General features: G+C 40.3%; 1 protein-coding gene across 11 annotated transcripts; it reads right to left on the bottom strand.

Annotated features, from left to right (window-relative positions):
• Positions 1-1,524: 1,524 nt before the first annotated feature.
• On the bottom strand, positions 1,525-20,121 carry tead3a (TEA domain family member 3 a). Of its 11 annotated transcripts, none has more exons than XM_086277217.1 (14): positions 19,898-20,121; positions 15,015-15,262; positions 9,626-9,690; positions 9,403-9,465; positions 9,250-9,312; positions 6,873-6,884; positions 6,365-6,475; positions 6,228-6,271; positions 6,054-6,115; positions 5,830-5,963; positions 5,562-5,732; positions 4,954-5,094; positions 4,663-4,815; positions 1,525-3,210 (listed from the first exon to the last, which is right to left on the bottom strand). In XM_086277217.1, exons 2-14 carry the CDS (start codon positions 15,019-15,021, stop codon positions 3,097-3,099), a joined length of 1,140 nt encoding a protein of 379 aa, XP_086133343.1. In that variant the 5' UTR covers positions 15,022-15,262; positions 19,898-20,121; the 3' UTR covers positions 1,525-3,096. The 11 variants fall into 11 exon arrangements, with proteins under 11 accessions (XP_086133343.1, XP_086133344.1, XP_086133346.1 ...); XM_086277218.1 differs by lacking the exon at positions 19,898-20,121 and adding an exon at positions 15,579-16,331; XM_086277220.1 differs by lacking the exon at positions 6,873-6,884.
• Between the last annotated feature and the right edge of the window lie 514 nt (positions 20,122-20,635).

Below are 20,635 nucleotides of genomic sequence, written 5' to 3'. Positions count from 1 at the left end.
TGCTTGTTATCAGCACCCATGTGGCACACTATTGATATGTACAAGACCGATGGGATTCGTCTCCTTCGCAGCCACGAGACTTCAGCCCAACTGAACCTCTGTGAGACATTTTGCACCAACGTGTTGAACAGTTCTATGAAACTCTTACTGCAGCAAGCGGCGGTGCATCGCCTTACTGAGGTTTACCATGTTAGCTATCATTTGTCTGTACATTAGTCTGTTGGCGTGACTTGGATTTATCGAGTGGATTAACAGACTGGACAGCCCACGCAGGAGGTGTGACTGAATTTCAAATTGACAGCTATACACGTGACTTCAGGTCAGCTCTGGTATTTGAAGACGTGATTTGTCTTATAGATGATGACCCCCCCCCCCCCCATGTTAGTGTTAACTGACAAACTGCAGTAATTAAAACCAGACAATTACACACATCTGCACTTTTGAGCCATGATTATCTGAGACAGCAGTGCTTTGCAATATTTAGGCAATATGACTGCAGCACAGAGGGGTTACGTAAACGTAATTCCAGTGTTATGCAACTATGTGGGAGTGTTGGTTGCAAGTGTAAGTGAAAAAGTTGTGGGACAAAACTGATATGCAAGTGCGTTGAAAAAGCCTGCTATAGGCAGGGATAGCTCAGTAGGTAAAGTGGTCGCCCCATGATCGGAAGGTCGGCGGTTCGAATCCACTTAATGGCTACCCTGAGGTACCCCTGAGCAAGGTACCGTCCCTACACACTGCTCCCCGGGCGCCTGCTTAGTGGGCTGCCCACTGCTTCACTGAGTGAATGGGTCAAATGCAGAGAAAAACAAGTAATTTCCCCATGGGGATCAATAAAGTATCCATTATTATTATTATTATTATACTACTTTGGATGCTGTTTAAACATTTGAGCAAAGGGCGCCATCTAGTAGGGCAAACGACAAACTGCAATCTCTGTGTCAACGCTGTCATGAGCATAGAAGCGACTCAAACTGTGCCTGGTTGTTAAAACACCAGGGACACTGAGGGATATACGAGTGCCTTTCATATAGCAGCCATGCTCTGCATCCGTGAAACTAAGTCAGGCTTTGTCAGCCTGCATGGAAAGGAGGACAAAAAACAAAACAACCCCCAAAAAACACACAAACAGCCCCCGTACTCTCAGACAAACCTTGTAGTATTGCTTATGCTCATATTTCCTTATTTTTGAAAGAAAAAAAGTGTCTTATTAATTCCTACACTACATTTAACAAATGTTTTATGTACCAACAGTGAAAAGCTCCATTCTAATTTAAATTAGGTGCGACCACTTAATTAGGTACACCTGTTCAACTGACCGTTTACCCAGATTACAATTCAGCCAATTAACTGGCAGGAACTCAGAGCAATTAGGCACGTGGACATGATCAACCAGAATATATAAATTAGGAACAGTGGATTAAAAATGATATTTACCATTTGTTATTTTCAGACCCAGGAAGGCTCGTTTCCTCTCATCTGTCTAAACGTTATGATCAAGACACCAACGCGTAACTTTACAGGTACAGCGTATAGCCAGTTTTAATTCACTGAGCAGGCAGGAGTGACGAGGCACAGCCAAACAGTACACGCAATTATAAAATAAAACACTTTTGGCTGACCACACAGTGAGTATTAAAATATGATCTCATGTTTTTAAAAAAAAAGAAAATATAGAGCCAGCTAGCTCTTAGTGTCATGATAGAAAGTCAAATGACAAATTCTCTTCGGCACAGGCAAAGATAATCCTGCACAGAGAGGCCATGACAGTGTAATAGGAAGTAAAAAATGTGAGGTTTACTAAAGAAAGAGAAAAGCCAAATGTACCAATAATCCAACACATTACATAGAATAAAAGAAAAAAGTGTCAGCTGGATAGTCGTTAGTGTTATCAGGCAAAATCTATCCCAGTGCACTGCTGGCGACCTTAATGAGGTCTGTACCATACCATTGTTTGCATATGAAAACAGATAGACCCCGAACACCCGTCCTTTAACATTTTTAGAGTAACACTTTTTTGCTTTGCTGGTGAAATACAAAAAGAAAGAAAAAAAGTTCATCTTTACAAAAATGGACTATTTACCTTAGGTTTGGCTTACAAACAGTACCGTTACAAGCGTAGTGTACGTGTCCTATACATCAGTGCTCCTCAGCTTAAGGCTTTAGAAATCAAAGCACATTCTTATCCCAACTCGCATGGAGGTAGAAGTACTGCAGCAAGCCCACACAGTCAAAGTAAAAATAGTTGCACGTCCACGGAGGTGATTCTGTCGTTAAAAATGCTGCAAAGAGCAAAACGTGAACTTAGTCTGAGACTGTCTGAATTCTTCTGTTGTTTAAAACGACAAGCGAGGCAGTCGAAAACACGTCCTCCACTGGAAACCTTTACAAAGAGAAAGCAAATACTCCTAAAATGATCTCCCTCTTTACACTTTGACACAACATCAAATATAAATACAACATGCTCTTCTTTACATGAGGCTCACTTATACTTTATGCAGTATCCTTGGACCTTCGATTGAGCTGACTGAAGTCCACGATTTCATACTAAACAGGTAACAGAGGCTATTCCAATGTAGACTCATTCAAACTGTACCTCGCAGAGCTACTGCAGTCTGTAAAAGTAATAGTGTTTGTGGCAGGTTACATGAACGATGAATATTTGTTTTCATAGATTATATTCAAACTCATCTCACATCAGTCACACCTGTGATGCAAATGCAAAGATCCACTTGTAGTGCATCACACAGTCTTCCATTGTTGATCAAAGGATTGCATGTTAAACTTGATTCACTTTAAAAGGTTTTTTCAATTTCCAATTAGAAAAAAAAAAGGAGTATCTAATGTATATAAGACCTTTGCGTTTGCCGACTCTTTTGGTTTAAGCAGAGGGATGCTGTTATATGATCATACATCATACATGTTCCAGCAATGGGAAACCATAAACAACAGGCGTGACTACAGTGTGACGGTTGGTCTGTTGAAACACGTGTGTTTAGAATAGAGGAGCAATTCTGAGTGTTCAGCTGGAAATAGTGTTTATGGTGTGAGTATCAAAAAGTCCGTGAAGAGTCTCTGCATGTACACAACATGCTGCTAGTCATTAACTAGTCGATAAACATGGTACTGCGCTCCATGTTCGCTCGTGGACACTTCAAACACAAAGGCGATGCACAGCAGAGTCTCCTGAGTTTCTCTGTTGGACACCACCTAGCAAAGACACAAATAAAGACAAGAAAGGCACTGAGGGGGGAGAAAGTACATTTGTCAATGTGCAGCAAAACCTTTTCAAATTCAGTTCATTACATTAAGAAGGTGCAAAAATACCTTTGTGCACAGTTAGGCCTATAATTTGTTTTTGGGGGTTTTTTTTGCCTCTGGACACCACCACAGTGGATTTCAAAATAAATAAAATCAATCAATTAATAAATATGTGACCAAACTGCAAGCTTTAATTCAAGGGGTTTTACAGACATTTTGGAATAACCCACTCACACCCATTTTTACATTTCTATTATTATTATTATTATTATTATATTTCTATATTTAGTTCAAAATGAATTGCACAAATATCTAAGATCTCACCTCATTTATGAATATCTAAGAATTGGTATTAATACTTTGATTAAAATCATTTGCAGTGAATGACTGCCTGAAGCCCAAAACTCATGCACATCACCAAATGCTGTTTACTTGCTGGACATGCTGCACTAGGTTTCAGCTGCTGTTGTTTTGAGAGTCAGTGAAGTTTTTCAGTAGACTTGGTGGAGATCAGGTCAAGATATGTTATGGTTCAGATTATGAGCTGTTAATCTTGGTTCCACCCCGAGAGAGCCAGACTCTCTAAAGCTTTCTGGTCTAATCTGTCATAAGCATGCAGTTAGGTCTGTCAATATTTGGCTGGTACACTCCTTTTTAACAATGTACCAGATTACTGATTTAGCCACTCCCCCCCCCCAGTGCAATAAAGGCCTCTCGCACTTACACTGACATGTCTTTAGGCCTCATGTTTAAAAACACAGTGAAAACTAGAAAATACAAATTAATCACTTCTAGGTCTTTAATTTACGATGTAAAAGTGTATCGAGTCATAGAAATAAAACTGAAGTGAAACTGAGCACTTTGAATGGACTCAGTGTCAAATCATGTCTGCTTACTTTGTCATGAAAGGACCATGGCAGTCAGTTGAGGCCTGTTCCTCACCTATTTCATTATTATCATAAAGGTTGACCTCTGATCTTGAGGTCAAGGTCACTGGTGTTGAAACTCCTCTGCCATTTTTAGTAGAGACGACTATATTATGAATGTGTGAATCCTACATCACCTTGTTCTCAAGTTATCATATTCACAAGATTTTCAGCATCGAGCCCAATTTAAAATCCACTATGTCGATGTAAATATGCAAAGCTACAAAAAAAGTGTACAATACAGTAAATGTACAGTTGATTGTAACCCCCTCGTGCCGTTTTCATGAATTCTTAAAGTTCAGTTTAACAATTGTTTTTAAATGATGCTGAAGGATATTCAACTATTCAACTCTACATTTTATCCACATAATAGTTTATATGAATTATTAACCAAATCTTGCCTCACACTATGAACCAAAGCAGGTTTATAAACAGTGTATGGTTTTGTATTGGTGGTCAGATTACCCACACACACCTGTAGAATGGTGAAGTTCTCCAGAACACTGTTCATCATGTACTTCTCCGGCAGGTGTTTGAGTTTGTGGATGAAGTTGATCATATATTCACACATGGGTGAGCGATGGATGCGGAACATGTACTTTCCTCCTTCCAGATGTGCATATTCAGTCTGGTTAGGAGAAATCCACATGCGTTATTTGCAGTTAAAACACATGCAGGTGGGGTCTAATGTAAAATATATTTGAGTATGTGTACATACATTCAACAAATAAGAGCCATTATTAAAATGTGTGAATAATTTTCTCACCTCAACCTTTTCCACCACCTGTTTACCAAAGGAGCAGACCTTTGTTGAAACACTGATAGTGATGTTTTCTGTTCCGCTGTACTGGCTGCTCACGCCGTAAAAAGCGCCAGAACCTTCCTCGATGTCACTGCTCAGGTCCGCCTAAAACAAGGAGAATGAGATGGACACAGAATGAGTGCGACAAAAAATAAAGGGGTAGAAGAAAATAAATGAAGACGTCACCACCAAAGAATATAACTGTAGTGTTTAATACTCACACGTTACATGGACCGAGCTAGAAACTATTCAAGAACTTGTGTTTGATTTGCTGAATAATAATAATGCAACTAAAAACACTTGTTTAAGAACAAAAAAGTGAAAAAGTAATTTCCTGCATAATTTCTAGTGTTACACTGGCTTTGCTTCCCCCGTGTGGTGTAGCAGGTTATTACCTCAGACTGCAAAATGAACTCTACAAAAAACCCAATTTTTTGTTTAACAAAGTGAAAGTAATCTAGTGTAAACACTTAAGCATGTTAGTGCGCATGTCCTAAACGCCAGCTCAGTTTTTGAGATTAGAACTTGCTGACTTTCTTTGCTAAAATGGTTTAGTGTTGTTGGTTACGTACCCAGAACTTGACAAGAAAGAATGCATTGTGTGGCCCTTTTTCGTAAAGCTCTTTCAGGCCTCCTTTCTTCTCAGAGAACTTGTCGTAAATCTGCCTCACGTCTATGGACTCCAACACTGGGTCACTGTAGCCAGGGTTTGATGGGCCAATGTGCACGAACAGATGTTTATGCTGTAGAAGGGAAGGAGAAATAAGTCCAAGAGGGTAAAAAGAAAGAAAAATTTTTATATTGAGGACTCTTGCTTCAAAAGGTTCTGGCTGTCTGTACCGTCTCTCTGTCTCGTTGAGTCTCCATGAAAGCAGAGTACTCCAGTAGCCGTAGTTTTGCAGAGGCAATGGTTCTGTCTTGCCATACAGGAGCTGCTATAGCTGCAGGTCGATGGGGTGGCAAGGCCTCATAACCTGTTTAACATTTAAAACTGTGAAACAATTCAAATAACAATATTTATTAAAAAAAAAAAAAAAAACTGTGCAAATCAAGTTCACACTTACTGATAGGTGCAGGGACGGGGGCTGGGAGTGTAGTGTACGGCGGCTGTGCAAAGGGCTTGATGCTGTAAAAACGAAACAGAAGAAATAACCCCAAAAATGAGTAAATGTACCTGCTTACGCAAGAAAGTTTGATTTTCAAGACAGAAAACCAAGGTATGTGCCAGCTATACTTACTCCTGAGAATGCCCAGGCTGTCCTGGCATAGGGCCGGGCCAAAACTACACAAAGAAGAAACAGATTGAGTAAAACGATTTGCTCACGTTTACCCCGAAAAGTAGAAAACAACAGATGTGTTTGTGTTAGCGTCTCACTCTGACTGGTGGAGGAAAGGGAGTCTGGGGTTTCATTACACTCGCAGAGACGATCTGAGCTGATGAGAGATTGGCCACCGTCTGCAGCGCCTTGTCCTTCGAGACCTGGTCCTGAATGACAAAGACAAAGTAAAACACAATGACAAAACTCTGAAACGTCACAATAAAATGCAGGTTATCATTCCAAGATCAGCCAACTCCAAAGGCCACTTTAGACAGCAAGCCAGCCAACATGTAGTGTACATAAGCATGATGCAGCAACTATATGGAAAAATAGCGCAGAAAGCAAAGCGCACGAGGGGGAGCCGAAGCAGGAGGCAAACCAAGTAAGAAGAGCTAACCGTCACCAGTATTTCACTAAAGCCACTAAAACGAAAGAGCAACAAGCAGGGTTTTGTTTTTTGAGTTTGGCAATAAAACTGCAACTGTGGACTAGCAGCAATGTGATGCCAACCACACAACACAGAAGCCTGAAGCAGAAAACTGTAGTTGCATAACCGAAACTTACCAAGTTCATGGCCTATGGCAAAAAAGACATTTTATTAATTAACTTCAGTACATTCAAAGTAAAAGCAGATCACAAAATCATTGTTAGGAATATGCCTTGTTCATACTTCAGAAAACATTTAGATACATTCACTTTTTGCATGTTTATGTCTGAATAAAAGTTTTTTATTTTCTAAATAGAATAGAATAGAATAAAGCTTTATTATTCCACGAATGAGAAGTTTGGCTGTTACGCAGCTCTTATGGCAAGTGGAATATAAAATATAGAAGCCAGACACAAAGTGGTCTTATATAAATAAGCAACTGAAGTTCGCATATAGAGATAACAATGTACAGAAATATGTATAATAATTGTACAGAGATATGTACGTGTGTGTGTGTGGGGGGGGTGTCCTTCGCTCCTTCCTACACTGTGGGTGTAAACGTCTCCTGCTGAACGAGCTGCTCAGTGCTCGCAGTGTCATGCAGGGGGTGGGAGGTGTTGTCCATGATGATGTTAGCTTAGACAACATGCTCTCCTCCCCAACCTGCTCGATGGACTTCAGCAGACAGTCCAGGACAGAGCTGGTCCTCCTGACCAGTTTGTTAAGTCTCCCCCTGTCCCTCTCTGCCGTTCCACCAGTCTAGCAGACCACAGCTTAAAAGATAGCAGATGCTAGAAGTGTTCCTAGAAGCACATCCTGGAGTTTTCTCTTTAACTACGGAAGCAAGTATTTCTTCGATAGAACCCAAAGCTAACTAATCGGTGTTCAGTTAGTTAACTGCAGAGAGGAGTACCATCTCAACAAGACTCAATCACTGATCCCATACGGAAAAGAAATAGTAAAAACGTATATGTGATTACTCATGAAAGTGGCCACTTTCTCATTACTTTCATACTTTGTTTTGGATACTTACTAAAACATACAAGTTTCATTATATAATTTTTCAAGGGATCTTATATCTGTTTTCACTCTTATATGCTTTTCATACAAGTTTCACACAAGACAGACACAAACTTTATAAGATTTATATATATCTTTTCCATATGGGATCAAATGATTCATGATTAGTCTGGGAGTAGTGCTGGTGGCACCATCAAAGTCTCAGCTAATGTCAGCGGATGACCCAGAAAGAATAAACTGCACAATCCATGTGAGCATGGCCAACAATCAAAAGTGACTGATGTCCACAAAGAACTTAATTTATAGTCCAAATGCTTTGACATACTTATTTCAACTATTTCTTTAAATAAATTTGTCAGAAAATAAACAGATGTGCGCATACATGAATAATAAATTAAATAAATAAATAAAATCAAAAACCTAAAAACACAATTTTCACTTTGGTGTCGTGAGTTAATGAATTTAGGTTCATTTTTCAAGTTAGAATGAAATTTTCATGGGTGAAAAAGGTGAAATCAGCTGTAACTGTAGTCAAAAGCACTGCCTTATACTGAAAGAGCAGGATATGTCCTACTGATCTGTTCCATCATAAAACTGAGTCCTTTGTTTATATCTGGAGATTATAAAGGTTACTCTCCACATGTGTACAGGAGAGCAGGTGGTTCAACAGATTTGGTGTAAAATGACGGTTTGTTTTGTGTAGAACAGAGAATGGTAAAACCACAAGAAAGAAATAGAGAGAAAAGATAAAAAGAAATGTAGGAAATGTTCAAGAGCAAGAATCTAAAGAAAGAGAAAAATCAACGGAGAAAACTTTTGAAATTCCTCAAATGGCCACATTAAAGACACCTTGCATGTTTACTGATATGGGGGCATGCATGTAGGTTACATGCCGCTAGCATTGTAAACTAAGTGGTCAACAAAAGCCAGCAACCTAATCTCATGCAATTATTTGTCTAAGGCCACAAACTTGATCCAAGTGAAATGACCAACGTACCAGCCATGCATAAAAATGATGCCAAACATATATAAACACTCAAGAAAACAAACTTGTGCACTGTGCAATGCTAGACAATACAAGCAAAATAAATAAATAAATGTCTGTGCCCTACTGACTATATTCCAATCATGCAGCAAAGTCCTTCTATACTGGATTTAACTTTGGTCCATCAAAGTTTTCTACTGGTCTCGACAAAAAGGCTCCATGAAGGTTATATTGATCGTCTGCAATTTGATTAGCAGTTGCAGTTCCCTGGAGACTCGTATGGCCGATGTTAAGAACTAAGAGCAAGGCACCAGTTTTAAGGGCACGGTTGGAAAATACAGTTAAATATAGTTGTAGTTTTAAGGTGGTGGGAGTCGGCTTTGACAGTAAAGATTCCCCCAATACAGGTAGTACCCCAGCAGAAAAATCTGCGTCTAAGATTGGGTCAAGTTACATCTGAGCATGCAAAGCGAAGCGGCTAGCATTGCAAAGTCAGTGAGCATGTATACCTTCAGCTTAGACTGAATCTCGCGAGACTTTCTCTTGGCCAAGACTTGCAGGTGACTAGAGACCTGAGGAAAGACAGGATGAAGGAAAAGGAAAGAGAAAAGAAGAAGGCTGTGACTACAGAGAGGAGTAGAGTATAGTCAGTGAGAACCCACCTTGATGCTTGCCTGGTATTCTCGTACCCTCTTACGTGCCAAAACCTGAATATGACTAGACACCTGTGGACCCAGGGTTGCCCCCGTGAAAACACACATTTACACAATGATTTCATCATTTTAAACAGACACAGTCCATAAATATTCATTTAAACAAGATGCACTTAAATCCTGTTACATAAAACAGATCAGTGTCGTAGTCGACACAAATATCTGTGCGTACCTGTTTGCGTGTGCGTGTCTTCCCCGTTCGCAGCTTGATATAGCGAGCTATCAGCTCATTTCGACCTGACATGACATAGAAACTGATAAAATTAGAATGACTAAAAAACAAACACGTTATACAATTGTTAAGTTATTCTTAAACTGCACTGTTTGGGCAGATATAGCTCACACCTTATGAGCAGACTTAGCATGGGCATATTCAAATGTCTCCCTGTAACAGTCACTCTCTAGTATTTACATTACTAGTATGTGGCCAAGCTGCAGTATTGTTTGGGCTGTTTGTGCTGCTGACAAACTGATTTGCATAATGACATTGAGAAAAGTAAGAAAACAGGAGTGGTAAAAAAATTACAAGGTAAATGTGGGAGTGACATGACTATTGATATACAATAAAATGTATTTAAATCTTTCAATGATCAAGGAACCATATCAACTTAATCTAAAAAACAGCATCAATTCACTCATCAGTTCTACTATATCAAATGTTATTTGAGGCTGTTAGGTGGTTGCTAAGCAACAAGATGACTATATATTGCACGTGTCTAGCTTTGTGTATATAAATAAATGAAAATGATCCCAAGCTTGCTTTAATGGTGTCGCAGGTGCAGAAATGCAACAAATGCGTCGTTTTAGCCCACGTGTAGGTGGTTGCTAGGCAACGTGAGGGCATCACTACTGTGTGCCAGCTCAGCTCCCATTATGTAGAAGGGTTTTGTGGTCAGATAGGTAGACAGAGCTTTCATGTATTATAGTAAGATTGCAAGTAGCTCCAGGCAGTAGCTCCCTCTGCTGCTTGAGCCACGTAGGACCCTGTAACTTTTTATGATGCTGCAAAAACAGACAGAATCACAGCTCCAAAACTGAACTGTGCGATTTTCTGAGGAGGAATGTCCTAGTAATCAAAAGAAATTTACAATAACAAATCTAAATGGCTGCATTTTTTTAAAGCCAAAGTTAATTATGACTGTTGTGGTTGATGTATGACAAAGGCAATGTAAAGCAAATAAGTTTTTTAAAAAAGAACCATCGTTCCTACATATGTCTGTACATATTAAAGTTGTTAAATTGCACCACTTGTTGCATCCCATTTGTTCACTGAAACAAATATGAATCTAAAAGACAGGCGGACATGGGTGAACACTCCACATTAAGCTAAACTTCATTTGCCTTGAATCTGAAGCCAAATGTGGTTGTGGTCTAGTAGTTTGTGTCTCACAACGTAAAATACAATAAGTACAATCGTAACACAAATGGCTGGACCGAGAGTCCTTATTGTTTGAGTTTAGTGGTCACAGTGACATTCAAATTTATGTTTAGACTGTCCCGAACTTACTGGTCAAGTTCTAAAATGAAGCCGTGCATACTTTTGAATCCACTGTCTGTATCTGCAAGCATAAAATAAAACCTCAATGTGATGCCACTTATGGTGAAATGTTTTAAGTGTGAAAGTGTGTGTCTCCAAGGTAGTGAGATTCTTATAAATCCCCATAAAGACTTGTCAAGTTCTCCTATTCTCAGGCTGTAAGACATTTCTATTAAGAATAGCATGTATTAATTTTTAGTCAGGTTTGCGTTTGCTTGCTGGCAGACATTCAAAAGCGATGAAGAAATGGTGGGAATGGAGAGAAAAGCAGAGGAGAGGTCATGATATTGTTAACAGACTTCCAAAATGTGGTCAGCACAGACTGCCTGGTCAGCTCTTTCCTTCTCCCTCTTCTCAGTTCCAACCCACACCCGATGATCTGCTCGTCGCTTGTAACTTCTAAGTAACCCATTATACAGCACGCCGCAAGCAGTTAAATATAAAGGTGACCAGACTGATCCCACAGCTGTAATCATTTAGCACACATGCACACTTACTAACATCATCATCATCATCATCATCATCCTTTTTTCTGGAAAAGGCTGTGATGCTGTAGGGATTTCAGATGAGTCACATCAGCACTGTTAAGTTACCAGAGCACAGAATTTCCCAAAATCAACAGAAGGGGCTGACTCAGACACAGCAGTCTGCTCCAATTCCCAAAACAGGACACATGCACTACCCTGCAGCCTGCCACTACTCCACATAAGGGTAAAAGCTCTTTCTTTAGATGTCAGATCTATTTTACTATAATATAAGGCAAGATAAGCTACAACTATAAATATGTAATATAACTGAGCCACAAGGTGAGGGCACAAACCAGTGTACTCATAGTGGGCCGTCCCAAGTCCTGATAAATGTGACGGTTGCATCAGGAAGGGCACCTGGAATATAATCTTTGCCTAATCAAACATGCGGATCATCAAGAATGTAATTTCCATACTTGATTGGAAAGGGCCTGGGTGAACAACAACAGCCCCTGGTACTGTTAGCTAAGTGGGTCCTAGTGGAAACTGTGGTACTGTTGGCCGAAGACAAAGAAAGAAGAGAGGGGGAAGGCGTGTTTGAAGGCAGCAAGAAAGACGGAAAGGCAGGAGTGAGGAGGTTTGAGGAGGAATTTAAATGCAGGAACTATGACGGGTAAAGGGAGAGAACTGGCCGACATGATGGATACGATAATACGTGCAAGAGACCAGATGGAGGGGAAGGAAGACCAGAAGAAACAGAGGTTGATTCCAACTGTTCTACCATGGTGTAGATAGGAAGTGAAATGAAGTAGGAAAGAAATTTCAAGTAAAAGTATGTGAAGAGTGTTGTTGAGGTGGAGAGAGTCAGAAATTTAAACTGATCAAGCTGAAGGCGTGGTGTTGAGTGTAATCCCACAGGCTGGCTGTCCGTTAAAAGAGCACAAGGAATTCTGAAGTAGACTGAATAAAGTGATACAGAGTATTACCAGAAGGGAACAGAGAAATGATGAAAAGGAGACTCCATGGTGAAACGAGGATATGCAACAAAGTATTCAAAGAAAGCAAAGAAAAAGTCAAAGGGGAGTGGTTGGATAGATGAAGAAAGCAGGAGTATTGGAAGGCTAGTCATCCAGCAAAGAAAGAGGTGGTAAAAGCAAAGGAAAAGGTTTATAGTGAGTTGTATGTAAGACTAGAAACTAAGGAAGGAGAACAGGACTTGTTCTGAGTGGCTTTTGGGCTGGAAAGGATGTGCAGCATGCTAGGATGATTAAGGATAGAGATGAAAATAAGATGCAATGAAAAAACCCCACAGCTGAATCATGTTGAGTCTTGATGTTGCACAGTTGGGTACTAGAGGGTACAAGGCAACTTTGGGCATCGCAGGTTTGGTACACTAAAAAGGTAACAATCTGATCGGAGTAGAGTCAGGCAGAGCGTAAACAAGTAATCCACAACTTGTGACAATAAAACAATTTATTTTTTAACTACACTGCCATAATGTCTTAGTAAGGACTGATTAATCACTACACACAGCAGATGTTAGAAAAAGTTTTTTACATGACTGAAATAAAAGGATAAATACGTGGATTTTAAAAACACCAAATATGCATATATCAATCTTTAAAAACAACCCTAAAGTAAAAGCCAAGATATTTGTCACCGTGTGCTGAAAATGTTTTTCAAAGTCTAATAACGATGGATATAGGTGTGGTGTGATTTAAAAGCAGTAGATGCCAAAGTTAGTATATTATTTTTCATCTGCATTACTTATTAAATCATTAGAGTATTTATCCAGCACCCATCTAACTGCCAAATGATTATGAAGAGATAGATGATGAAGAAGCTGAGTGTTAAGTTTCAACAAACTAAAATATCAATCCAATATTAAAACATCATTACTGACACACACGCGCACACACGCTGCATTATCTGTGTCACCGAGTCTGCTGATCATCCCTATTTAGAAATACTTGCTTGGCACTATAATCCAGGGTGACATCATGGTAGTAACATATGACTGCCACCAAAGACAGCACGCAGGCTGGATCAATTACGACTGGCCTAGTTTAGCTCAAGAAGGATAATTAAAGCAAACACCCACTGAGATTCGCGTTACTATGAAATCAGTATATAATTTTAATGCTGTGTTCATAACAGTTTAATTCACACTTGTGCCGATAAGCTAAATGAGCACTGCGTAGTTTTAATTCCTTTACACTAGTGTGAGTGTTTATGCACACAAACCACTTTAAGGCATGAGATGTATTTTCATTTAGCAATATTGGGTGATGTTGGAACACCTGTCCACATCTGACTATAGGTGAAAAATAGCTGATAAATCTCCGTGGTTTTCATTTTATATCCTCTAAACTGGTTTATCATTTATATTAAACAATATCTTAACATAAAAAGTCACATCCAATTATGCAAAAGTTGAAATGGATACTTAGTAGCTCACAGTATTAAGAAGCACCGATGCAAGGTTGGGTGTTGTACAGCTAATATTACGCTCAGTCTCAGTGTTGCTTTTTAGTAAGTGTAAGCATACATCAACGGGACAATCCTCGTTAAAGGAGAGGGAAGCAGGGAAGGTCAACCAACACACTGAGCCCCACGCTTCCACAAAAGGAGAAAATGCCACAATGCTGAAACAAACTTTCCCTTTCTGTCACCTGGTATCATATATCCTGCTCCCCTCACTGCTGAACACCCTTACAAATGCACAAATGCTTCACAGTCTGATTCAGAGTGCAAACACTCAACTCCCCCCTTCAAAAAAAAGAAAAAAGGATCACAAGGGTTTCATAAGGTAAGAAAAAAGCCAAAATAAAGAGCTCTTTTCACAGGCAGCATCTTAAACCAATCCTAATAAAAAACAAACACATGAAACGTTGCTTGTGTGCATTTAGAACAAATCTGTTCCTGGTGTTTCACAGACCATTTATGCAGAACAACAGAAGTTATTCAGAAGTTAACTACAAGTTGACATGAGAAGTCAACATGCTCCTTCCTTTAACCTTATCACTGCAGATTGTCCTCTGAAACAAAAAACTACGTAGCCTGTTGAAAATACCTGCGAGCTGATCACCTACGCATAAAGCAAGGTGATTCTGCACAGGGGTCAAAAACCAACTCTGTCCCAAAGTGCAGGCAGTTGATTAAAATTTGGGTTTTTTTTTGGTGTGGTTCTTCTAAGAACTAAAATTCTGGAATAAAGTGTTCATACATGTAAAGCCTTTATTATTATCATTTTTATTTATTCCAAAATGGTTGGGTCAAGCAAAGGGTGCCTACAGATAACAAACATGTCATACTGGCTGCTACAGTCATTGCTTTATGTTTATTGACTCTATTAAATTTAAATATCTGCAATTTTACACAGTCATCGAAAGAAAATTATTTAAACCCAAAAAGGAAACTGACAAATTAAAGTCAAATCCTTTACAAACAAGTCAGTTAAATATTACAGCTTCTTTGAATATGTTTTGTTTGAGCTTTCATTTCAATATCGAAGAAGAAACTAGAGGGGAAAGGGATAGAAAGTTGCTGCTCCTCACCATACATCTTCCCCTCATCTGACAGTATGATCTTCCTCCTTCCACAAGGAGGGTAGATGGCCAGAGCTTCCTGAAAGCTCTGCTCAATGTCTGGGCTCCACACCCCTTCAGGATCCCCGTCCAATCCGCGGTCCGCCCCGTCTCCCAGTCCCTCTCCATTGGGACTGGCACCCTCCTCCTGCGCCCCATCAGGGCTGCCACGGCAACTCCACTCCGACGCAATGATGACGGCTCCAGCTACAACACACCTACAACACACGAAACAAGATAAATGTGGAACAGATCCGCTAAACTGGATCTGACACGTTAGTGTTACAGTGTTATGCTTTTTGGGGGGCGTGGTGGCTGTAAGAAGGTTTCTCCATTTTGTCTGTCTGCCCTCCTCACAAATGAAGAGGCCAGAGAGCAATAGAGAGAAGTGCACACTTTCACTTTTATACTATTCACACAATTACACTCAGCTTGAATTTAAAATTTAAACCAATAGGCAGAAATACAGGCAACTGAGGAAAAGCCCTTATCCAGGACTAACAAAAATATACAAATACTTGTTACAAAACTTACCCTGAACCCTGGTTTTAACATGTTTCCTTCCATGTTGAAGCCAAAACATGATTAGGAAACAGATTTGTTGTTGTCACAGCTACACTGCACTGCAAGCAGCAAGATTTTGAGAAACGGATGCAGCCGTTTTCTGTCCTATACAAAAAAACTGTAAACTGTGCACAGCTAATTCATTTTTGCAGTTAAGGACATTTTAAGCGTCACGTCGGTTCTTATAGAGTGCTTTTTCTTCTGTACCTGAGCACCTGAAGTGCTTCATGCAAGTTGCCTCATTCACCCATTCAAGCCTAGAGTGAGCTAAGAAAACACCCTCCAGACAGTTACACCACGAATTGTTACGAGGCAGGGTGGACCCGTGCTTTCATGTTGTTTACGTGAGTCTGTGTGAACTTTAGCCTTGCTTTCCTGTTCTTAGCTAATAGAAACACTCAAAGTGGTATTGTAGGCCCACTTCTTTAAGGTTCAATGTGCTGCATGTTCAGAGATGATGTTCTGCAAACCTTGGCTGTAACAAGTGGTTATTTGAGTTCCTGTTACCTTCTTATCAGCTCAAAGCAGTCTGACCATTCTCATCTGGCCTCTGACATCAACAAGGCATTTTCCCTTTATCTGACAATAATCTGCAGTTTCTGAAATCCTCAGACAAGCCTGTCTGTTCACAGTCACTTTAATCATCTTTCATCCCCATTTTGATACTTGCTTTGAACATTTCTACTTGCCTAAATGCATTACTGCCATGCGCTTGCCTGATTAGATAGCTCCGTTACTGAGCAGTTGAACAAACCTAAGTGTAGTCGCCATGCATGTACATTATTTTGTAATGCCAAACGTGGACAACCTAAGCAGTTAAAAGCACAGAACATCTTTAGACTGTAGTATGCAGCCTAGAGAAGGGGAACGAGGTTTCCACAACAAGTAAAACATGACGTTTTGACACTTTTCCCATATTAAAATGTAGTACAGGTTTAAGAGCTTATTTCCTTACTCTTAATCCCTTCATGTGAACAGAAAACCCCCCAAAACTTAAGTTAGATCAGCAGTGTATAAAGCATTTTGCTAAAAAAAGAAATTGTTTCATTGTTTTTAAACTTGTTATTTTTAACACAGGGAATCTGAGGCACACTGACAGCTCAAGAAAATTAAACCACACACCTTGTTTTGTTAATCCACATCACTGACATCATGATGGATGGACGAGACTGAGATCAACTTTGCGGCTGTTGAGAATAGCGACAGATTTCTCCGACTACAAGTGTCTACACACCAAGAGCGAGATCAGATTCACTTTGAGCTGTTTACAGCGTCCATGGGTACGGTGTGTATTAATAGTTCTGGCACCCGTGGTCAAAGACCTAACAAGTGACAAGCTAAAATATTAAGGGTTTATAAATGTTTAAAGACACTATCCAGGGTCAAGAAGGACACTACCAGGATGTGTCACTATTAAGATGAGATCACAAGATGTAATACATTAAATATTTAACTGACTGCGCTTAGTGAAGATGAGACCAGCTATTCCTTTTTCTTAGCTGTTCATTACACAGAAACTAGCCTAAAAGGCAACACAAACTTTAGAAGACTCCAACCTTGGCTGTGTAGGCCACATAAGGAAATTACACATTCTTTTGTTATTGTTGAAGATGCTCCAAGTCTCTTCAAACACAGACACACATATGCGACATGAATGTTGCCTGGTGTGTAATGTTTTCCAGAGTGTGGTTAATATGGTCCCTGCCACAGAGGAACCACAGAGGATCAGTGTGGTCGCTGAGCTTCCCCTGCTGTGGTGGGTTTATTCTGCACACTGTGTGCAGGGCCTTCCCGGTTTCAATCACTACTGACTGGACTGAGCTGTTGCCATAGAGATCAGAAAGGCCTAGCGGGGTGGTCAGGCAAGCACAAAGTCTAAAAGAACATTTTGATATTCGAGGGAGGTGGGATGCGATTGTCCTGAAAGCTCTACTGTGGGACGTCTGCAACTGGGAAGGTGTTTCTTTGTCCTGACTGGAACAAACTCATCATGATGTCATATTGCTTTTCATGTTCACAGACAAAAAGATTATAATGACCACAACAAGAGTAGCTTTGCATGAGTCATGATTTGAAAAACAATTGTTATTTATCTTAAAATGAGCCTTAGTGAAGCCCCTCAGTGCATCCCCTCGTCATGTCTAAAGCAGGCCCTTCTACCTCCACCTTCTCCTCCTTTAGGTCACCCTCCATTTAAGCCAACTTTCTTCTGATTGGCCTTTCCATCCAAACAGAAGGTGGGAGGGGCTTCCATGCTCTAAGCTAGTTGTGCCCTTGAGATGACCACATTAGAGATATCCCCTCTCCCTGACAGAAATCAAAGTGAAAGTGTGTGTGTGCGTGTGTGTGTGTGTGTGTAACAAAGCATATAGAACAGTCTAAAGCCCGAGCTTCTGGTTGATTAGGATTAATAAGACAGAAGGAAGGAAGTTTCCTATATTCTTCAGTGGGATTTAGGTTACATACATTTCAGGTCAGCTAACTGTATAGTAAGTAGAGCCTGACCAATATAAGATATCAGCACGAGCAGGACAGGAACATGACATCAGCATGATATCAACATGACATATGGTGTCATCATGGTTTGTCCATGTGAATGACTTGACTCTAGTATTGAAAATACTGTCAGCATATGTGGCATACTAGACAGCTAAGCAAATGGTGTTGCCTAGTAAAGTGTCTATACCACTAAACTGCTAAAACTAAATAAATAAATTAAATCGAACTACTTTAATACATAACTACTAAGATACATTTCTGGAATGTCAAAAAATATTACTCATCATTTTCACGTTTTTCATTAGTGGAAGATACTGTAGGCAGATGTGAGGCTACCAGGCAACACACATTTAAATATACATTTTAAAAAACAGACACTCTGTATATACAAAGTTATAAGCAGCACACACATGTAATAATCTGAAACGGAGATTTTTCACACAGGAAGTCTAAATGTGTTAACATGAAGTATGACCTTAGTTGGTGTAATGACAAAAAAATATGTTTATGACAATTTACTCTAACGTTAACTTAGTTTATGCATTTGATTAAGGGGGGGCGTCAATCATCTAATACCCTTTTCTTTAGCATGGTGGGGAGCTCACAGACGGTTTAACAAATCCCAGGGGGAAACTTGGCTTAAATAATCAAACCTAGTGCTGATGTAACACATACACCACAATCACAGACTTGCATTACCAGCACTGGGAGCATTGCTGTGCAGTTTGGTTAGGAGTTCTGAAATCTGATGAGCTGTCATGGCCACAGATTTGTCAAGAGCAGTGGTGATGCAAAGTTAGGATACTGGCCACAGAGCACATATGTTGCTGGCTCTGCCTGTTTCAATATAGCACCCGTGGTCAAAAGGTCAGGTGTTTTAGTGCAACGAGGAGGCCAGTACAGCATTGAGCTAAATAAAGCTATGAGATCAGCGAACACCGAAAAGTCATGCACATTAGGGGCTGTCTACTGCTCCCAGTGGAGCACCGTCGACATTATGAACAACCAAAACTTCACAGATTTCTATGAACTCTTTGCACACTGACTACTACAGTACCGAGAGGCTTTATGGATATAGACAGTAAACCGATCGACTCTTTTAAACACTCGGATAACCTTAACATGGTCACATCTTACACAATTTTAACAAAGCAATCAGATCACACACATATGCTGTAAATTCTCCCATGGCCTTTCCTTTGAAACTCCTACGACTCTTAGTTTCACATGTTGATACAACTTTCACAGCAGCAAGAAATGAGTCCCATCTGCGAGCATGCAGAGGGAAAATGAAATCACGGTGAACGCTTGGAAGCGGTTTAGCCGAGTGTGAGTTGGCAAAATATCCCTTTGATCCCCAAAGCGGAAAAACTTCCAACTAACTGTCCATAAAAGTTCCTAAAAACCGCACACAAGCACTTCCAGTGGTAGTCATTGTATGCTATCGACCAGTTATTTTCTGTTTTTCAGTGGATATATAACCAGCAAGCCACCGCTAACACACTCGAACTGACATGCTAGTTGGCTAGCTTGGGAGCTAATAATACTGCAATAAACTGCAAACTAAGTCTGAGAGACGCATTAAACTAGCCGAATACAGAACGAATGCTTGAGTAAATATTAGAGGAATTCCCTGCTAAACACGTGAGTCCCTGAATCACTACAGGCACAGCGGGAAAATGCGAAATATGTCAAATATCCCAAAACTTCCAGCACACTCGAAGCGAAGCAGCTGCTGCAGCATGAAAAGTTGCTACACACAACAAAGAACTATATGAGAGCACACTCACCTCACAACGGCTCTCCTGCCCCGCTCCTACAGGCACACGCTTTTTGTTGTGTGCCCCTTTTTTCTGTAGAAAAGTAGCCTCGTGATTCGGGAGTATTTCCAGGGCAAAACAGCTGCGTTTGACAGAAAAAGGCGGAATGCAAAGTATGAGTTTGGTATGAAATCAACGCGCGGAGGAAAACGCACGGAGGCAGAGGCGTGGCGTCGAAACGCACACACGCAAAAGTTTTGTGGGTCCCAAGGCAAACTCCTCCCCGGACATCAGACTCCTGGTGGGATAGCAGGGAGATATGAGGAAGGTGGTAGTCGTAATGCCACTTTTTTGTCTAGGAAAAATCACTACATATCGCGTGCCATCGGGGTGGATGGTTAGGTCCCTGGATAATGCACCTCCTGTCTACACGGACCTCATACTTTGGTTACTGCAGGAGAAATACTACTGTTAATATATAAAGCTCCATTCAGGATTCATTCTGAATATGAGAACACGCATTATTTGCACGTTTGCTTTAACTTTTGAATATCATTAATTACAGTTCTGTCTGTCTATCAGTGTTCTGTAGTTGTGGTACTATATACCCAGCAGTGAAGCTTTAACAGGCCCTAAGCCAAGATGTTTCAGGGCCCTGAGAGTGGTAGGCGGGGAAAAAAATCATTTCTTTTGCTAACTTGTTATCAGAGATGATGGTGGTGGTGGTGGTGGTGGTGGTGGGGGGGGGGGGGGGGGGGGGCTAGACTG

Source organism: Aulonocara sp. 'chitande type north' Nkhata Bay, linkage group LG20, assembly GCF_057382095.1.
Source record: "Aulonocara sp. 'chitande type north' Nkhata Bay isolate Kocher_YH1m ecotype deep benthic linkage group LG20, A_spYH_male_GT1.1, whole genome shotgun sequence".
In the NCBI taxonomy this organism is placed as follows: domain Eukaryota; kingdom Metazoa; phylum Chordata; class Actinopteri; order Cichliformes; family Cichlidae; genus Aulonocara; species Aulonocara sp. 'chitande type north' Nkhata Bay.
The sequence above is the reverse complement of the archived record's forward strand: the minus strand, read 5'-3'. Positions and strand labels throughout refer to the sequence as shown.